General features: G+C 45.5%; 1 protein-coding gene across 8 annotated transcripts in view; it reads right to left on the bottom strand.

Moving 5' to 3' along the window:
- MED12L (mediator complex subunit 12L) overlaps window positions 1-18542 on the bottom strand; it is a 355610-nt gene that overhangs the window by 293755 nt on the left and 43313 nt on the right. For all 8 annotated transcript variants that reach the window (XM_051859045.2, XM_051859044.2, XM_051859043.2 and 5 more), the window contains exon 5: window positions 16025-16184. In XM_051859045.2, coding sequence (XP_051715005.2) covers window positions 16025-16184 — 160 coding nt within the window. The remainder of the gene's footprint in view (window positions 1-16024; window positions 16185-18542) is intronic.

Genomic DNA, 18542 nt, shown 5'->3' on the forward strand with positions numbered 1-18542 from the left:
CCCATGGGAGACCAGGAGAAGCACCTAGCTCCTGCCATCGGATCAGCGTTGTGCGCCAGCAGCAGCACGCCAGCCATGGCAGCCATTGGAGGGTGAACCAACGGCAAAGGAAGACCTTTCTCTCTGTCTCTCTCTCTCTCACTATCCACTCTGCCTGTCAAAAAAAAAAAGAAAAAAAAGAAAAATACTGTTTCAGTACTCGTTATAGCATTAAATCACAATGTACAGCACATTAAGGACAGAGATCCTACATGAGGACTAAGTGCACAGTGACTCCTGTTGTTGACTTAACAAATTGACACTCTTGTTTATGGCATCAGTAATCACCCTAGGCTCTTGTCATGAGTTGCCAAGGCTATGGAAGCCTTTTGAGTTCACCGACTCTGATCATATTTAAACAAGGTCGTAGTCAAAGTGGAAGTTCTCTCCTCCCTTCAGAGAAAGGTACCTCCTTCTTTGATGACCTGTTCTTTCCACTGGGATCTCAACTCATGAAGATCTTTCATTTAGGTTTTTTTTTTTTTTTTTGCCAGAGTGTCTTGGCTTTCCACGCCTGAAATACTCTCATGGGCTTTTCAGCTGGATCCGCATGCCTTAAGGGCTGATTCTGAGGCCAGAGTGCTGTTTAGGACATCTGCCATTCTATGAGTCAACAGCAAATATCTTCCAGAAAAAATATCAGTGACAATGAAAAAAATAGCAATAATTTGAGACTGAGATTGGACTTAGTTAAGTTTCTGTTTATAACAAATCACCTTTCCACTGTTTGTTTTTTAAAGGCAGAGTTAGAGATGGAGAGAAACAGGGAGGGAGAAACATATTCCATCAAGGGGTTCACTCCCCAAATGGCTGCAATGGCCAGGCTTAGCCAAAGCCAGGAACCAGGAGCTTCGTTCAGATCTCCCACATAGGTACAGGGTCCCAAGCACTTGGGCTATCTTCAGCTGCTTTCCCTGCCCCATTAGCAGGGAGCTGAATTGCAGGCAGAACAACCAGAACTTAGAACTCAAACCACTGCACATACAGGAGGCCAGCATCACAGGTGGTGGCTTAACCCACTAAACCACAACATCGGTCCCCTGTACTTCTTTCTTTTAAAGAGTCCATTGGTTCTATGGGATTTATTGTGTCCAAAGCCCCTAATTTCACATCCTCTGAAAGCATGCTTTCTGTTCTTTCACCTACCGGGTTCCTCTCTAAGTGCCTGCTTACAGTCCTACTTGCTGACGGTGGGCACTCTCCATTGGCCTCCTACTAGGTAAGATGATCAGTTCTCTTTCACCTCCCTTGCTTACATGTTTCCTTTATGTCTCTCCCCCAATCATAACTTGAGGAGGTCTGGTCCATGTTTGTACTACGGAAGGAAGACCGGCAAAACCTAACGAGAGATGCATGAACTAGACCATCAGTAAGAATCCACTCAGGTCCACAGGTACACACAGCGGCATTCAGACAAGTTCACAGGTTAGCACAAACACATGCATTTGCTGGCCCTGGCAGCCAGGAGGGCCTGGAAGCAACGACAGCCCAGGAGCAATAAGAATACCTTGTTCTCAGGTTTTGGTTTCTCATTCGATTTTCCAGTAAAAAGAGGCATGGCTCCTTGTAGAAACATCTATTTGTAGGATTGGGTCAGGAAATATGCAAGACAAGCATGGAACATCTTCTAGTGGTGGAAAGTCAGTGAGGAAGGGAGGGAGGAAGTCGGTCCACACAGACAGGGATACAGCAAAGGGACAAAGGACTCAACTGAAAAAACTCTGAAAGGACCATGCTGGAAAATTTTGAGCAATAAATTACTTTATTTAAAGTATTATTATAATCCAACATATAAATGTCTATGGCAGACATTTCAGATTAGCAGTTAACACTCCAGAGTACCCTATTAAGAAAAGCTGGGGTTGATACCCACCCAGTTCCAGCCCCTGATTCTAGCTTCCTGCTAATGTAGACTCTTGGAGGCAGCATTAGTGGCTCAAGTAATTGGGCGCCTGCCACCCGCATGGAGTACCTGAATTGAGTTCCCGGCACCTGGCTTCTGTCTGATTCTCTGAGGAGTGAACCAGAGGGTGAGAACAAGCTTTCTTGCTCACTCTCCCTGCCTCTCAAAAACGAAAATAAAAACAAAGAGGATATATGTCTCCCTTTAAAAAAAAAAAAAGATATACATGAGCCTATGTTTACATGAAGGGTCTTCAAAATACTCATGGAAAAAACCTATGCGTGGGTTTCAATATTTTTTTGCAGCAAAACAAAGTTATATTTTAATTCCATTTCTCCATTAAATTTCTGAAGTACCCTCATGTTTGTATGTATGCATGAATAAATGAATAAGCAAGTAGGTAGGTACACACATCTCCCAGTCGGACGATTTCCAGATACTTTAAGGAGACATCCTAATTTCCCACACCGCGAGGCGGGCTATGACTACGGACTTCCTCCCACGGAACTCAGTGTGCAAAGAGACATGGGGCTTGTGATGTCACAGTGCAGAGACCGACAAACGCCACCCCAGCCACAGGATTAAACAGCATCAGCAGTTGTAGGTAAAGTGTTGATATGTCATCTTAACTTCACATGTTAGGATCAGAACTTGCCTTCTATGGTCTTTCAGTGACACCTAACCTCAGTATAACCATGAGAAAAAACATCAAATTCCAACAGCGAGTTATCCTACAAATATCTAATAGTCCTCAAAATCACTGAAGCCAACAACACTATGAAAGCATCACAGCCAATGGGAGCAGAGAGACCTGTCAAGGAAGTGTCAGGCTACATCCCGAATGGGATTCTGAAACAGAAAGTCATCGAAACTCAGAAGTCTCAATAAAGTGCAGACGAACTTCAGTACTAATCAATATTAATTCATTAGTTCTGACAAGTGTACCAGATTAACGTGAGATGTTAACAGAGGAAACAGCAGGGGTGAGGGGAACATACGAGACTTTATATTATCTTCATAATTTGCCTGCCAACCTAAATTTTTAATTTTTAACATATATCTAATTTATTTGAAAGAAAAAGAGGGATACACACAGAGAGAAATAAAGATTTCACATCCTCTGGTTCATTTCCCAAAAGACCACAATAGCTAGGCTGGGCCAGGCTGAAGCCAGGAGCCTGGAACTCATCCAGGTGTCTATATGGGTAGCAGGGACCCAACTACTCAAGTTGTTGCCTGCTGCCTCCCAGGGAGCACACTAGCAGGAAGCTGGACTCGGGAGCAGAGCTGGGACCCAAACCGAGGCCCTCCAATGAGGGGTGCAGCCATGCCAAGAGATACCTTCACTGCTATACCAAATGGCTGCCCCTTCAACATTTTTTTAAACAAAAATGTTTGAATGCACTTACCCTTTGCTAGGCAATCTCACCTTTGTAAAATCTACCCTGAAAAAATACCTTAACAAATATAAGACATTACATACATAAAGATACTTATTGGAATAGGGTGAATAATATCAAAAAAGAATGGAGAAGATGCAAATGTGTACAAATAAAGGACTGGTCCAATCACCTATGGTATCTCCATACAACAGGAAACCATAAAAAGAAATGAGGCATATTGCATAGTCTCCAGGATATCTGTAAATTAAAAGGGGACTATGCCTCTAATAGGATATATAATACATGAACTTTGGTATAATGAAGAAGGGGAAATAAGATTTGTGTGTATGCATATTTTTGCAAAACTAAAAACTAGAAGGTTGAATCAAAAACTATTCAATACTTCCAGGAGGGTGGGGTGAAGGGAATGCAGTAAAGGGATGGAGACAGAGCGAGACTTCCACACGTATTTTTGTGCAGTCTTGACTCTTGAATATGTCACAGTATTGCATATTCAAAACATAACATTGGCTGGCGCTGCGGCTCAATAGGCTAATCCTCCGCCTTGCGGCACCGGCACACCGGGTTCTAGTCCCGGTTGGGGCACCGGATTCTGTCCCGGTTGCTCCTCTTCCAGGCCAGCTCTCTGCTATGGCCAGGGAGTGCAGTGGAGAATGGCCCAGGTGCTTGGGCCCTGTACCCCATGGGAGACCAGGAAAAGCACCTGGCTCCTGGCTCCTGCCATCGGATCAGCACGGTGCGCCGGCTGCAGCGGCGGCCATTGGAGGGTGAACCAACGGCAAAGGAAGACCTTTCTCTCTCTGTCTCTCTCTCTCACTGTCCACCCTGCCTGTCAAAAAGAAAAAAAAAAAAAAAAAAGAAAAAAAAAAAAACAAAAAAACACAAAAAACCATAATATTACATTAAAAAGAGGAAAACTATTCAAACCTGAAAACAGAACACAAACACTGTGCCTTAATATGGAAAGAATCATATTAAATTATTGGAATATATTCTAAGTTAAAAAATAACTCAAAATATTAAATTGCACATACTTTCAGTGTATCAAATTATACTTCTAAAGCCAGTATTGTGTAGCAGGGTAAAGCAGATGACTTGAGTAGCTAAGCTCCTGGTACTAGGAATCATGACTGTGTAATAGAAATGAGATAACACAAAACTGAAGAAACTGGCAAAGATGTCTTTAGTGGAATTCTTAAAGATGAACTGAAAATAGGAATATAAATTCCCACATTGATCTACACACATGCAGAAAAATCAAGGGCACTTCAAACGGTTCATGGGAAATGGAATTATTTTTGTACAAAAATATTTTTAAATTTATGTATTATGTATTTTTTTCACAGTACACATACTCCATGAAGCTTTTGAAGGTCCCTCAAACGTCTCCATCCACCCACCCATCGACAGGGCAGAGATACCAGGACATCTGGTAGCAACGAGGACCCTCAGGGTCCTGCTCTCGCCTCTCACTACCACCTACCACTCCCAGCCTAAAGAGGAAGGCTTCCTTAGAGGAAGAGCCAAACACTGATCTCAAGCAGGAAACTTACAAGGTGAGCCCAGGACATCTTTCCGTGCCAGAAAGCAAGAAGGTGTCTGGAGAAAAATAGTGCTGTGTCAAAAGGATACAGAAGAGCTTGGTCCACTCTGAGACAGTCTGAACACCAAAATAAATGGTGAGTCTAATTCACTGCAAAATGTAGAACATGAGCCCATGACAGTAACCGAAAATAATTTTTAAAACAATAGAAATTCATGTTTCTCCACTGGAGGGGCAATGACAGCAATTCTTACTCCAAAAATTGAAATCAAAGGCAAATAATTCAGCATTTATTCTGTCTTTTTAAGAAAGAACTATAATTTATCACAGCTAATAAGAGAAAAGTTGTTTTATACAGAAGAATACCAACATCTTGCCATTCCCCATGAAAAACAACTGTTTCCGGCTCTGTTCATAAATGGATCCTCTAAGTTTTCGGTAAAAGATTTTAGGGGCAATGGAATAGTTCCCAGGGCCAGTGACTTACCCCACAAACCTCACTCCTTTTATTGGAGAATGGTTTTTACCAGATAGGTTTGCACCGGTGAGTTAATGCTAGCTATTTGTCATGCCTAAGCAAACTATGAATTTAAATGAAGCTTACTAAAGCACTTCTGTGCGATCTCCAGGATTATTTTCATAGTAAACAACACAGGTATCTCCCTCATGACAAATAAAATACAAGGAACACTGTGGAAATGTGGAGGCAATCTTGACATGACGCTTGTCCCTGGAATCCAAAAAGTTGGAATGCTCTGTCTTCGAGGACCCAAACTGAAAGCCAGCTGGTTGGCTTAGATAAGAAACCAGCCTGTCAATTATGTGTTCAGCAGGACTTATTCTGCAGTTCAAATGGCTCAGTGACTATGTCACAAATTAATTAACTACAGTAGAAGGAGGGTAGCTATTCTTTGTATTTGAGGGGTGATAAGGATAGCAGTTCCAAGCGTAGAGTCAACCCAGAAAAGTCCCTCATCTGACTCAAATACCCAACACTACAAAACCTCAGGTGGTACAGAGAAAATAACTGGGGGGAAGCAGAGCACTGCGCTAGGCAGTTAAACCACAAAACATTTTAAGCTTCTTCTAATCTATCCACCCTCTTAAAAAAAGAGAGAGAGACCTCAAGCCCATGATAGGACTTGTCACTTCCACCATATTGAACACCCAACAATTCCCAGCCCCAATCGGAGCTGATCACCTTGCAAGCAGTTTCCTGCTCTCTCCTTCTCTAGTTTCTGTGGCTCCTCTCACTTTGCTCCTCCTACTCCTACAGCAGCAGGGAGAAGAGGATTGCTGACAAGTGCCCACGGTCACCAAGTCCTGCGGCCTGCTCCCTGGAGGTATCCTAACCCACAGGGATACTGGCTGCCTCCAGGGACCCCGACCCACAACATCCACAGGCCACCAGCAGCCACCACCTCACAGTGCGGAGGAAAGAGGAACACACACAGGCCTGGGTGCTGAGCAAGCTCCAGCTGGGCCACCAAGGGGTTTCACTGCACTGAGACTCAGCTCCTTCATACACAGAATGAGATAATCAAACCTACACGGCAGGGTTGTTGCAACCATTACACATAATATCCGCAAAGTTCCCAGTGCAGTGCACAAAATAATGCATCAGTGCTGCCTGGTAATAACTAGTTCTGGTAGGAACCGTCGCAGCATATTCTTAACAGCTTACATTTGCCATGGGCTGGACACCACTTAAAACACACTAGGGGAGGCACCAGTGTGTGGTGTGGGGTCCTGGCTGCTCCACGTCCCATCTACTCCCTGCTAATGTGCCTGGGAAAGCAGCAAAAGATGTCCTGAGTACTTGGGCCTCTGCTACCCATGTGGGAGACCCAGATGGAGTTCCAGGCTCCTGGTTTTGACCTGGTCCAGCCCCGACTCTTGTGGCCATTTGGGAAGTGAAGCATCAGATGGGATCTCTCCCCCATCCCCATCCCACTGCCTTTCAAACAAATAAATCTTTGAATAATCAGACATTAGGGCTGTCAACTCATCCTTAGAAGGTACTGTCAATCATCCCCATTTCAGGCAGGAAACTGCTGCAACAGTAACAGCACAATAAAGCCCTCCACCGCACACCATCAGCCACCAGAGGGAACCCAAGTTCCCTGCCTGGCAAACAAACCTTCCAGCATGCTTTCACCTGCTGCCCAGTGGCGGCTGATGCTCAAGCGAAAGTTAAATCTCAGCTCCGGGACTCAAATAATGTGATGGCCTAGTTCTGCACGGACACCATTCTTCTGCCAGAAATGCCCCTTCCTGAACATCCCGCCATCACCCGTGCAAAATGTCTTTCCAAATTATGCTCCAGAGTCACTCCCTCTGACAATCTCCCTGGACTCCCCGGGTCCCCCTGCATCTTACTCATTTCAGCACTAGCTCTCCCTTTCCCTCCCACAGGACCCCTCTCTCCGTCCCCACCAGGCAGCAGAGCGTCCATCACAGGCTTCACAGCCTACTGCAGACACACGGAGGGGTTTTGTGCACCATCTGCAGGTTAGTGTCCTCACCTGTGAAATGGGAATGAAGGATCTCTCTCAGAGAGTTTCTCAATGCAAAACAGAACTAAGCAAACATTTGATGCTGAAAACATGGGGTCACTGTGCACCACAGTAAGCCTGGCAGAGAAGCAACAGGCTAGCGGCCAGCATTATGCAAAGCAGGTAAAGCTGCCACCTGTGATGCTGGCATCCCTTACAGGTACTGGTTCAAGTCCCAGCTGCTCCACTTCCGATCCAGCTCCCTGTTAATGCCTCTGGGAAAGCAACAGAAGATGGCCCCAGTGCTTGGGCCTCTGCACCCATGTAGAAGACTTGGATAAAGCTCCTGGCTTTGGCCTGCCCAGCCCCAGCCACTGCAGCCACTTGGGGAGTGAACCAATAGATAGAAGACCTCTCAACTCTGCTTTTCAAATAAAATAAAAATCTTTAAAAGAGACGGAGACAATCAATGGTCAATAGAGGGGCAAGCATTTGGCACAGTGGTTAAGACGCCAGTGGGAACACCTGCATCCCATCTAAGAGTGCTTGTGGTTTGAGTCCCACTTCCACTTCCAACTCCAGCTTCCTGTAATGTGCATCATGGGAGACCACAGCTATGACTCAAGCACCTGTATCCCTGTTGCCCACGTGGGAGACCCAAACTGAATTCCTAGCTCCTATCTGGCCCAGCCCTGGCTGTTACAGACATCTGAGGAGTGAACAAGCAAATGAGAATTCTCTCTGTATGTGTGTCCATCAGTCCATCTGTCTCTTGCTCTCTTTTTCAAATACATTTTTTAAAAAATGTGGTTTTTTTGGACAGGCAGAGTAGACAGTGAGAGAGAGACAGACGGAGAGAAAGGTCTTCCTTTTTGCCGTTGGTTCACCCTCCAACGGCCGCCGCGGCCAGCATGCTGTGGCCGGCGCACCGTGCGGATCCGAAGCCAGGAGCCAGGTGCTTCTCCTGGTCTCCCATGGGGTGCAGGGCCCAAGGACTTGGGCCATCCTCCACTGCCTTCCCGGGCCACAGCAGAGAATTGGCCTGGAAGAGGGGCAACCGGGACAGAATCCGGCGCCCCAACCGGGACTAGAACCCGGTGTGCCGGTGCCGCAAGGTGAAGGATTAGCCTAGTGAGCCACGGCGATGGCCAAAAAAAATTTTTTTTTTTTTTTAAAAGAAGTCCAGCAGAGCTTGTGAGGAGCTGAACATCCTCACACAAGTCTAAAGAAAGGCCCCCTTGGGGTCCAATAGCCAGGGACAGGGCATGAAAGAGGCTAAAAAATTTCTCCAATTTGCACAGATCATTCCCCCAGTGCCCATCAGGAGCAATCCAGGAAGGCAGAGCACACCACATCCCTGCTAACCTCGGTGCTGCAGATTCCAATGAGCACGCAAAGAGGCTAACGGGTTCCAGTGACAGACACAGTAGTAAATACTGCAGCTATTATTGTTGGTTCAGCAACAGTAAGACTCCTTGCAGGACAAACAGCTCCAAATCAGTGTACAAATTTCTCTCCTCATCTGTTCAAAGACTTAGTAACTCACTGTGTCAGTGCTTCTTTTTTAAATATTAGCCTGTTCTGAACGTTTTTCCCATTGTGAGCTCAAAATATTTATAACAGCTAACCATTCTTGTTCTCTAAAAATATCTAAAACTAAATACGTATTATTTCTGGTGTACTTTCCCTCAACAAGCAACACCCAACTATTTGATAGCATTTTCTTAACATTACGTCCACCCTTAACCTCTTTCTTACGTGTACAGGTCTCATAAGAAAAATCCCAAACTTTCCCTTCACGCTTCCCTCATTAACCTCTATTATCTGAAACACCTGCCCTGATGCTCAGATTCGTCCCACCTAATAGTTTATGAAACACTTCCCCAACACACACACATACACACACACACACACACACACACACATCCTGAAGCTACTCACAAAACCTTACCCAGAAGCCCCAGCCCCTCTCCATTCATCTGACTTTGCGGTGCTCACTGCACTAGGTGTGCCACTGCTGGCGGCAAGCTCCACACAGCAGCAACCCGCTTCATCTACACTGCAGATTGGTCGCTGCAGAACAGTAGTGAGGGCTCTGCATTGCTGTGAGCCCGCTTAACTTGGGGAGAAACTTCCTTCAATAAAATCAAACTGCCACGCTTTATAGCCCTGCTCCAACACCGAATGTGGGAACTGAAAATAAAACATATGTTCCTATTACAAAGGAATAAAAGCCATTTCTACGGAAAACACTTCACTAATCCTACGAATGATCATCAAGACAACACAAGCCATAAAACCAATGCAGGAAATGGGTGACATCTGATAGTCAATCTTGCCCCAAATGTGCTGAATGATTCTTTTCACTAGCAAAGCTAGAACACGGAACCTATTACTGCAAGTTAAACTCCTGAAGTGTGTATGAGCTAATCCAATTCAACACATATATATGTGTGTACTTGCTTGGCTACACGGCTGCTTGGAGTGTGAAACTTGGTACATTATGACTGTCTACACAGCCACACACTTTCAAACATACTGCATAATTTGCTTAAAGAAGCTGAAGAAGGCGCTGAAAAACAGAGAGAGAGGTATCAGGTCCAACAAGGTGAGAGGAAAAAAAAAAACAGAATGCAGTGCCGTGGCTTAGCAGGTAAAGCCGCCACCTGCAGTGCTGGCATCCCAAATGGGTGCCAATTGGAGTTCCAGCTGCTCCATTTCCAATCCAGCTCTCTGCTATGGCCCGGAAAAGCAGTAGAAGATGACCCAAGTCCTTGGGCCCCTACACCTGTGTGGGAGACCCCAAAGAGACTCTTGGCTCCTGGCTTCAGATCAGCACAGCTCTGGCTATTGTGGCCATCTGTGAACCAACAGATGGAAGACCTCGACCTCTCTCTTCTCTGTGTCTGCCTCTCTGTAGCTCTGCCTTTCAAATAAATCTTAAAAAAAAAAAAAAAAAAAAAAAAAACCAGATATGTGAGAAATGTGCTTTCATATAGTATCTAGAATATAAAGCCCTTGCTTCTTAACATGTATAAGTGAACCAGTAGGTAGACACGTTCTCTCTCTCCCCCACCCTGTAACTCTGCCTTTGAAATTAAATAAATAAATCCTTTTTTAAAGAACGTATATACAGAAAAACTCAGTATTAGGCTAGCTAACTTACTTACTAATTACAAAGGGTAAAATGAAAACTTTGTCATCAAGATATCTGGCAGACAGTATCAGATGATGATCCACGTTATCACCACACAGAAAAAATCTGATACGATACAGTGGGATGTTCACAGCATCAGTGCTGTGATATTCCTACCAAAGTACATCACCTGAATCCAACCGCGAGGCATTAGAGAAAAGCAAATCAATGCTCATTCAAAGAAATAACTGGCCTCTCCACTGCAAAAATATCAACATCAAGAAAAAAAGCAGAACTGTTCCAGATGAAAGATGACTAAAAAGATAGGACACAGGCAATGGGGACCCTGAATGGGGCTGAGGCTGAGAAGAATGATGTCTGCATGATCTAGGGACTATGTCTGAATTTACCCAGCACTTAGTAGAACTAGAATAAGCAATGTCCAGTGCTCTTTCCACGACGCTGGATCTAAGAGGTTAGGACTTAGGTATGAACTCCTAACAATTCATGAATTTTAAAAATATTTTTATCTTTAGCCTTAAGCATTTTTTAGGTCAAAGCCTACATACTCTATCATGTGAAATGACCTCTGCTGATTTAAAACTCAAAGTTTTGTGTTTTGTTTTTTTTTTTTTTTTTTTTGATAGGCAGAATTAGACAGTGAAAGAGAGAGAGAGAAAGGTCTTCCTTCTGTTGGTTCACCCCCCAAATGGCTACTACGGCCGGCGTGCTGTGCCAGTCCGAAGCCAGGAGCCAGGTGCTTCCTCCTGGTCTCCCATGTGGGTGCAGGGCCCAAGGACTTGAGCCATCCTCCACTGCCTTCCCGGGCCACAGCAAAGAGCTGGACTGGAAGATCAAAAAGGACAGAATCTGGCACCCCAACTGGGACTAGAACCCAGGGTACTGGTGCCACAGGCAGAGGATTAGCCTAGTGAGCCACGGCGCAGGCCCAACACTCAAAGTTTTAAATATGGATTCATCATCATAATGACCCATCAGCTGCAATACTTTTTTAAATAAACTGTCAAAAAATTTAATCACATATGTAGAGAAACTACAACTAGTGAATGAATGCAGTAAAATCATCCATTATGGACGTAGAATGACAAAAAGTTTAGCCTTTTAGGGAGGAAGAAAATAAGCCCCCCCCCCCCAAAAAAAGCAACTTACAGCAGTAAGGGAAGTAAACAGTAGAAGCAATGATCAAACAAGAAAGCTTTGCTGTTCTTAGCTAGGAAACGGAGCAGCACTTGCATTCATCTGGCCAGTGAAAGCATGTATTACTGGTGATACCTTGTATCGGGGACTCCCTAAAGATTCTACATAGGACCAGCACTACAGCACAGAGGTTAAGCTGCCACCTGCAGTATCAGCATCCCATATGGGGGCCAGTTCCAGATGTTCCACTTCCAATTCAGCTCCCTGGGAAAGCAGCAGAGGATGGTCCAAGTACTTGGACCCCTGCACCCACATGGGAGACCCAGAAGAAGCTCCTGGCTTCAGCCTGGCCCTGTCATGTCCATTGGGTCATTTGGGGAGTGAACCAACAGATGGAAGATCTATGTCTATCTCCTTCTTTGTAACTCTGCTTTTCAAATAAATAAGTAAATCTTTAAAAAAAATACTTTATGTGATCTTTGCAAATGATAAGAGTATCCAATTTGAGGGCCAACATGATGGTGAAGTAGATAAAGTCGCCACCTGCAGTGCCGGCATCCTATATGGGCACTGGTTCAAGTCCTGGCTGCTCCACTTCCAATCCAGCTCTATGATATGGCCTGGGAAGGCAGTGGAAGATGGCCCAAGTCCTTGGGCTCCTGCACCTGCATGGGAGACCCAGAAGAAGCTCCAGGGTTCTGGCTTTGGATCGACCCAGCTCTGGCCGTCATGGCCAACTGGAGAGTAAACCAGCGAATAGAAGACCTTCTCTCTTTCTCTCTCTCTCTCTCTCTCTCTCTCCCCCCCACTGCCTCTCAAATAAATAAATCTTTTAAAAAATGTTATTTGTACTAGAATGGCTGTTTCAGTGGGAAAAATTATTTCCTGTGTTCATTTCTCGAATTTATGTAGAAGTTATAATCAGAGTAAACTGAACAAAGAAAACAGAGAAACAATTTCCAAAAAGAACAAAAAAGAGAATGTAGAACACACAGAATAGTCTCTCCACTGTGTGCTGGTGATGCTCAAAGTTTCAAGAATGATGAATTGGGGAAAACTAAAAGCATGCGTATGCTCACATACACACACACACACACACACTGCAGACTAATCAGTTATTTCTTCAAAAAATTACTGAGCATCTTCCAAATGGCAGGTGCCATCCTTAAAGATCCAGCACAGAACCAACCCATAAAGTTTCTCATGCAATCTTGTCTTCCAGTCGGGAATAGACATTAACAAATTAATATAAAACCTAACAGCTGGAGGCATCAGGAACTATAAAGAAAACTGATGTTGGACAAGAAGACAGCATGACACAGAGATGCTCTTTTGTCAGGAGTCGTCTGAGGAAGAGCCTTGTGAGCAAAGGCCGCATGGGAGAGAGAAGGCAGGTCCCAGGGAGACGGATGCTCTGGTGGGAAGGAGAAGAGAACCCACGGGTCCAAGTGCCGAAGTGAGAGCGTGGGCTCCAGTGGCACCAGCGCGGGACAGGGAGCAGCGAGAGGATTCTCGAGATAGGAGAGGCACGAAGGAGAAAGCTGACACCAGGGAAGCAGGAACAAAAGCAAGAGGTTCAGCCAGTGTCCCCTGCATCAGCACAGGCAAAGGTGGTGGTGACCAGGCAGTGCGGCCACCGTGGACACAGAGGAATAAGGGGTCAGACTGTGGTGTTGTTGCTGAGGGACTCAACGTAGGATCTGAAGAGCCAGACACAAGCCTGGAATGACAACGTATAAGCCTTCTTCCCTTTTCCTGGTGAACACAAGTCACCACTAAGGAGGAGAAGTCTGAGGCAGGACCACCTTCAGGGCTGGGCAAGATGAAGACTGCTTTGATGCACTCGGATTGCAGATGCAGAGAGACCAGGTCACCAGTCAGAGCTGGCTGGTAAGTAACTGGATTTCCAAGACCTAGGGTGAACCATTAATAAAGCCAGCAGGGACACAGATACACGAAGAAGTAGAGAGGTGTGTGTGGAGATGTGTGTACAGCAAGGCTGAGTGAAGAAAGCCACAGCAAGAGTCACCAGGGGGAGAAGGAGGAGAGCCCTGACCGTCACGCCATGGCTACACTGGCACTGTGAGGCAGTTTGCAATGAGAATCCATTATTTCAGTAATTCATCTTGTTCTCCCCCAAATAATGCAGCTAGTGAGGGAGGGAGGGGAATGAAACCCAGAGAGCCACGAAGATAACAAAACACGACTACGAAAACAATGCTCAGGGGCCAGCGCTGTGACGTAGTGGGTGCAGTGTCGGCATCTCATATGGTCGCCGGTTCGAGTCCTGGCTGTTCCACTTCTGCTCCAGCTCTCTGCTGTGGCCTGGGAAAGCAGTGGAATATGGCCCAAGCTCTTGAGCCCCTGCACCCGTGTGAGAGACCCGGAAGAAGTTCCTGGCTCCTGGCTTCGGGTCAGCGTAGCTCTGGCTGTTGCAGCCAAATGGGGAGTGAACCAGCGGATAGAAGACCCCCCCATTCTCTCTGCCTCTCCTTCTCTCATTGTGTAACTTTCAAGTAAAATAACTAAATCTGTTTTAAAAAAGAAAAAAAATGCTCAGCCACGTTGCAGATTTCTTTTCCCCCAATTTTTCGGCCTCTGGACATTCACGCGTGGACATGATCCAGTTCCCTTTTTCCCTTTTTAGACACCGTTCATTATTGCCTGCTTGTTCTAAGACACATGGGATGATGCTGAACGCAGAGCTGTCAAGCACGTAGCTCAGACGTTTAATGCTTTTGATTTTGGCATCTGTGCTTCGACAGTGGGCCCTGCTCTCCAGTTCACTGAGGCTCTCCCAGCACTTTCCCACTCGGCTCATGCTCCTAGGACGCTGCCTGGTGTCAGGGAACAGCTGCACGCTCTGTCCCTGCTCCTCACCGCTCCGTGGTTGGTCCTCCCTTGAAAAATCCGAAGCACATTTTCAATTTAAAAAAAAAAAATCATTTGTAAACCTCACTTTTAAATGGTCATTTTCACATCTACTTCTTTGCACATTTCTAATAGGGCATCATTACTGTCTGTCTTGTGTATTTGAGCAACCCCTCAAGAACTCACTGCAGGGGCTGGCGCTGTGGCGCAGCGGGTTAACACCCTGGCCTGAAGCACTAGCGTCTCATATGGGTGCCGGTTCGAGACCTGACTGCTCTACTTCTGATCCAGCTCTCTGCTGTAAGCTGGGAAAGCAGAAGAGGGCCCAAGTCCTTAGGCCCCTGCAACTGCGTGGGAGACCTGGAAGAAATTCCTGGCTCCTGGCTTCAGATCAGCACAGCTCTGGCCATTGTAGCCATCTGGGGAGTGAACCAGCGGATGGAAGACTTCTCTATCTCTCCCTTTCTCTCCTTCTCTCTCTGTGTAACTCTTTCAAGTAAATAAATAAATCTGTAAAAAAAAAAAAAAAAAGTCACTGCAAGTAGCCAATGCAGTGAAGATGGACTACAGTCTCCCATCAGCTCATTCTACACGCGCTCCCCGCGGGCCAGCATGAGGCTAGACACAAGGGATTTGCTGGCGACTAGGACAGAGCCCCTGCCCTGATGGGCCTGTTTGGTGGGGGGAGGCTTATTATGCATGCACATTTTAAAGCAAATGTTGGGTAGTGCAAAGTGCAGGGAATACAGTAAAAATACGCAAGAATGGAGTGTGGCAGAGAGAGGCACAGGGAATGCTCTCAAGTTTGGTAGCCAGAGAAAGCATCCTGGGAGGGAGGGGGGCTATCATCTGGGCGCCAGGCTCCAGGAAGAGGAGGCAGGCACAGAGCAGCAGAGGACAGAGCCACCTGTGGACAAGGAGCAGGGCAGAGGACTGGCAGCCCAGAGGGAGGGGAGGCAGGCAGTGTGGCTGGAGGTCGTAGGAAGGGAAGGCCAATCCTGGTGAGCTCGCTGACCACAGGAAACAATCTGGATCTTTATTTCCATCGTAATAGGAAACTCCCATAAAGTTACACAGACACAGTGCACGCCGGTTTGGGCTCAGAGGTCACTGTGGCAGTTACGTAGAGCGCGGAGTGTCGGGAGCGAAAGCAAAAGCAGGGAGACCAGTTCGGAGGCTGCAACCAGATCCAGCCAAGAGACGAGCCAGTATTTCAATAGCTGTGGTGGTGAGAAGTGTGGAAATGCAGGACAGAGTCTCGAGCGGCTCTCAACAGGACCTGCTAGCACAATCAGATTTCTGGGTGTGAATGAACAAGAACCAGTGCTCCCCACCCCATACACACTCCGAGTGAGCTGAGCCTAACCACGGGCTTTCTAAGGACTCATCTCGCTGGGGTGTTTGTAGAGAGCACTGGCAACAAGTACCAGAAAAACCAATCATGCAATGCAAAACATACCACACTGGCGCACTTACCCAAATTGGGATCAGGAACCTGACGTTTCTTCATTTTAGCTTCGGAAATAGCAGAATAATAGGCACAAGTCATCTTGATTAGCCACGTTGCTCGAACCATTGGCACTGAATATTTAGCTAAATATGCAAAAACATCCTCCTTTTTACTAAGGATGGGAACCTAAAAAGAAATCACATATTTACAAAAATTGCATACTGTATGCATCACTGGATAAACCTAAAAACAGAAGAGGCCAAACAAAGAGGCTACTGCTGCTATAAGGCAATGTCTCTTTCATGCATTTTCAGACAATACATGCGATCACAAAGAAAGCAAGAAACATTTTAAGCCAATTTTCATTAAGAAAAATCAAAACCATGTTTAGCACAGTGGCAAAACAGTTTAATCAGTTGTGCTTTCTTATTTATAAACCAAATTATCTTCAAATTCTCAGATGCTGAAAGCTACTCACCTTAACAGATCAGAGAAAAATAATTTCATGACATTTCTCCAAAGAGTTTATCTTGAAATTGAAAGGGACAGATCCAGCAAAAAAAAAAAAAAAAAAAAAAGCCCCATGCCACACCTTACCCAGGAACACTTCTTCGTATAAAGCTTTCCAACTAACATTTCATAAGAGTAACAATTTCCAGAAAGCTTCCAAAACTGCCCTGAGCCCAAAATTTAAAATAGAGGCTAACATGATGGATCGGTGAATCTGCCTAATAAACACCGTGCTAGAAATAGCTGCGTAATTAATTCACTGGTTGAAAGTAGGCACTTGAGGCGGTTAATTATTTCTTCCAGACCACAAAGGTACCATTTAGCAAATTAGTATCCCAATGTACCACTGAATGGTTTGAAAGAGTTAATTCATTCTTCTAGATTCCCTCATAAATATCCGAGGAATAGCCCCTCCGTCTCTGTGTCCATTCAACTTATGAATGCAGAAAACAACAGGGCACAAAGGGGACGTCAGCCGCGAGGCAGCAGCGTGGGAGTGAGACCAGGAGCTGCCACCATGCCCTGCACCAGGACAAGCACGGCAGTGCTCTTTTCCCAGGCCCAGGCCCACACGCCGCTCCTAGGAACTGCGACCAACATCAGCACCGCTTCACCTCACAGGCCGGGTACGAGGATAAAGCAAAGAACTATGTGTGTCGAAATTATAACAATGACTACTGTGCTGCCCATTCCAAGGATTTCCCCATGCCTCTCAAAGTGTTTTCAAGCCAAGGACTTGCGCTCCTCTTAGAGGATTCCCCGACATCACAGCACAACCATGAGATCAGAGCGCTGGTCTCTCTGCCCCAAACTCATACTTGATTTTGTGTTGAAACATCAAGGCTTCCGTCCAGCTGATTCATGTAGCATGGCATTTTTCTCTTAGCCAAATTCTCATTTATACAGTGCATGTTTTGCATCATGTGTTACAAATCTGTCTGTTCATACACTCGGTATATAGGAGATCCTAGAATTAAAACGTTAAGTATTTCCTGCTCATGGCACCTAAAAGCAGGCTGTTTTTCCGGGTCTTATCACCAAGGAAACCTCCAGCTGTTGCAACGCTGAAGGCAAAGCTGCCCAGGCTGGACGCCGAGATGCAGCACCCCATACGCTGTGGTGTCTGTGTGCGTGCTGCCTTCAGAACACAGCCCCGTGACGGAGGTGACCGTACTGCACAAACACAGCTAACAGGGAGCAGAAGTCACTGAGGCCAGAGCTACAAGGCTTCCTCTCAGCAGACCTCGGTGATACATTTTACCTAGAAAACTTCCTGAAAATTTAGCTTCTAGGGCACATCCTTCTTTGAGGGCAAGGTCATGGGCTTAAATGACCAGCATTTAAATCAGGGACAAGAAAGCATAGGGTTAAATATTTATTTTCAAGACAGCAGTGGTAGCTTTATAGAATATAGATTCTATAGAATCAGTGGTTTAAATTTTAGTTGTCAAGGACAGGTTGCCTCTCATTCAGACACACCCAAAGGTTAGAAGACCAAGGCCTAAAATATAGGCAAATGCAAAATGAAGTCAGCTTCTCCAAAGAATCACTACTAATAATATCTTTCATAGATGCCTAAAGGATTTCTTTTGAATAGCAATCGGCAGGTCAAAAAAAAAAAAAAAAAAAACATTTGAACATATTTAAAGTTTAGATGAAACATAGCCAACAAAATTGAACCATGGATCTTACATTAATGCGACAAAGCACTGCCCCTGCTCCCAGAACCCAAAGAGAACAGGCTGGCTTTAGAATTTAGAACTTTAGAATTTAGAATAGGGCTTTAGAATTCAGAAAAACATACAGGATGGGAAGGAGGTCAATGAAGGGAGAAGCCATGTTACAGTCTGGGCCAACTCAGGAGAGGAACATATTCATTCTGACCAGCACTGCTTCCTTACAGTGATGAGTTCCAAGTCTTCAGTAAAGAAACCATCTGACTTGAACCTGTAGCTGAAACTAGGCAACCACCGAGGCTGCTGTTTGGTTTCTACATCAAGCTAGAGTTGCATCTAAGCACCAAAACAAAGTTAA

This window comes from Oryctolagus cuniculus, chromosome 4 (genome assembly GCF_964237555.1).
Source record: "Oryctolagus cuniculus chromosome 4, mOryCun1.1, whole genome shotgun sequence".
NCBI lineage: Eukaryota > Metazoa > Chordata > Mammalia > Lagomorpha > Leporidae > Oryctolagus > Oryctolagus cuniculus.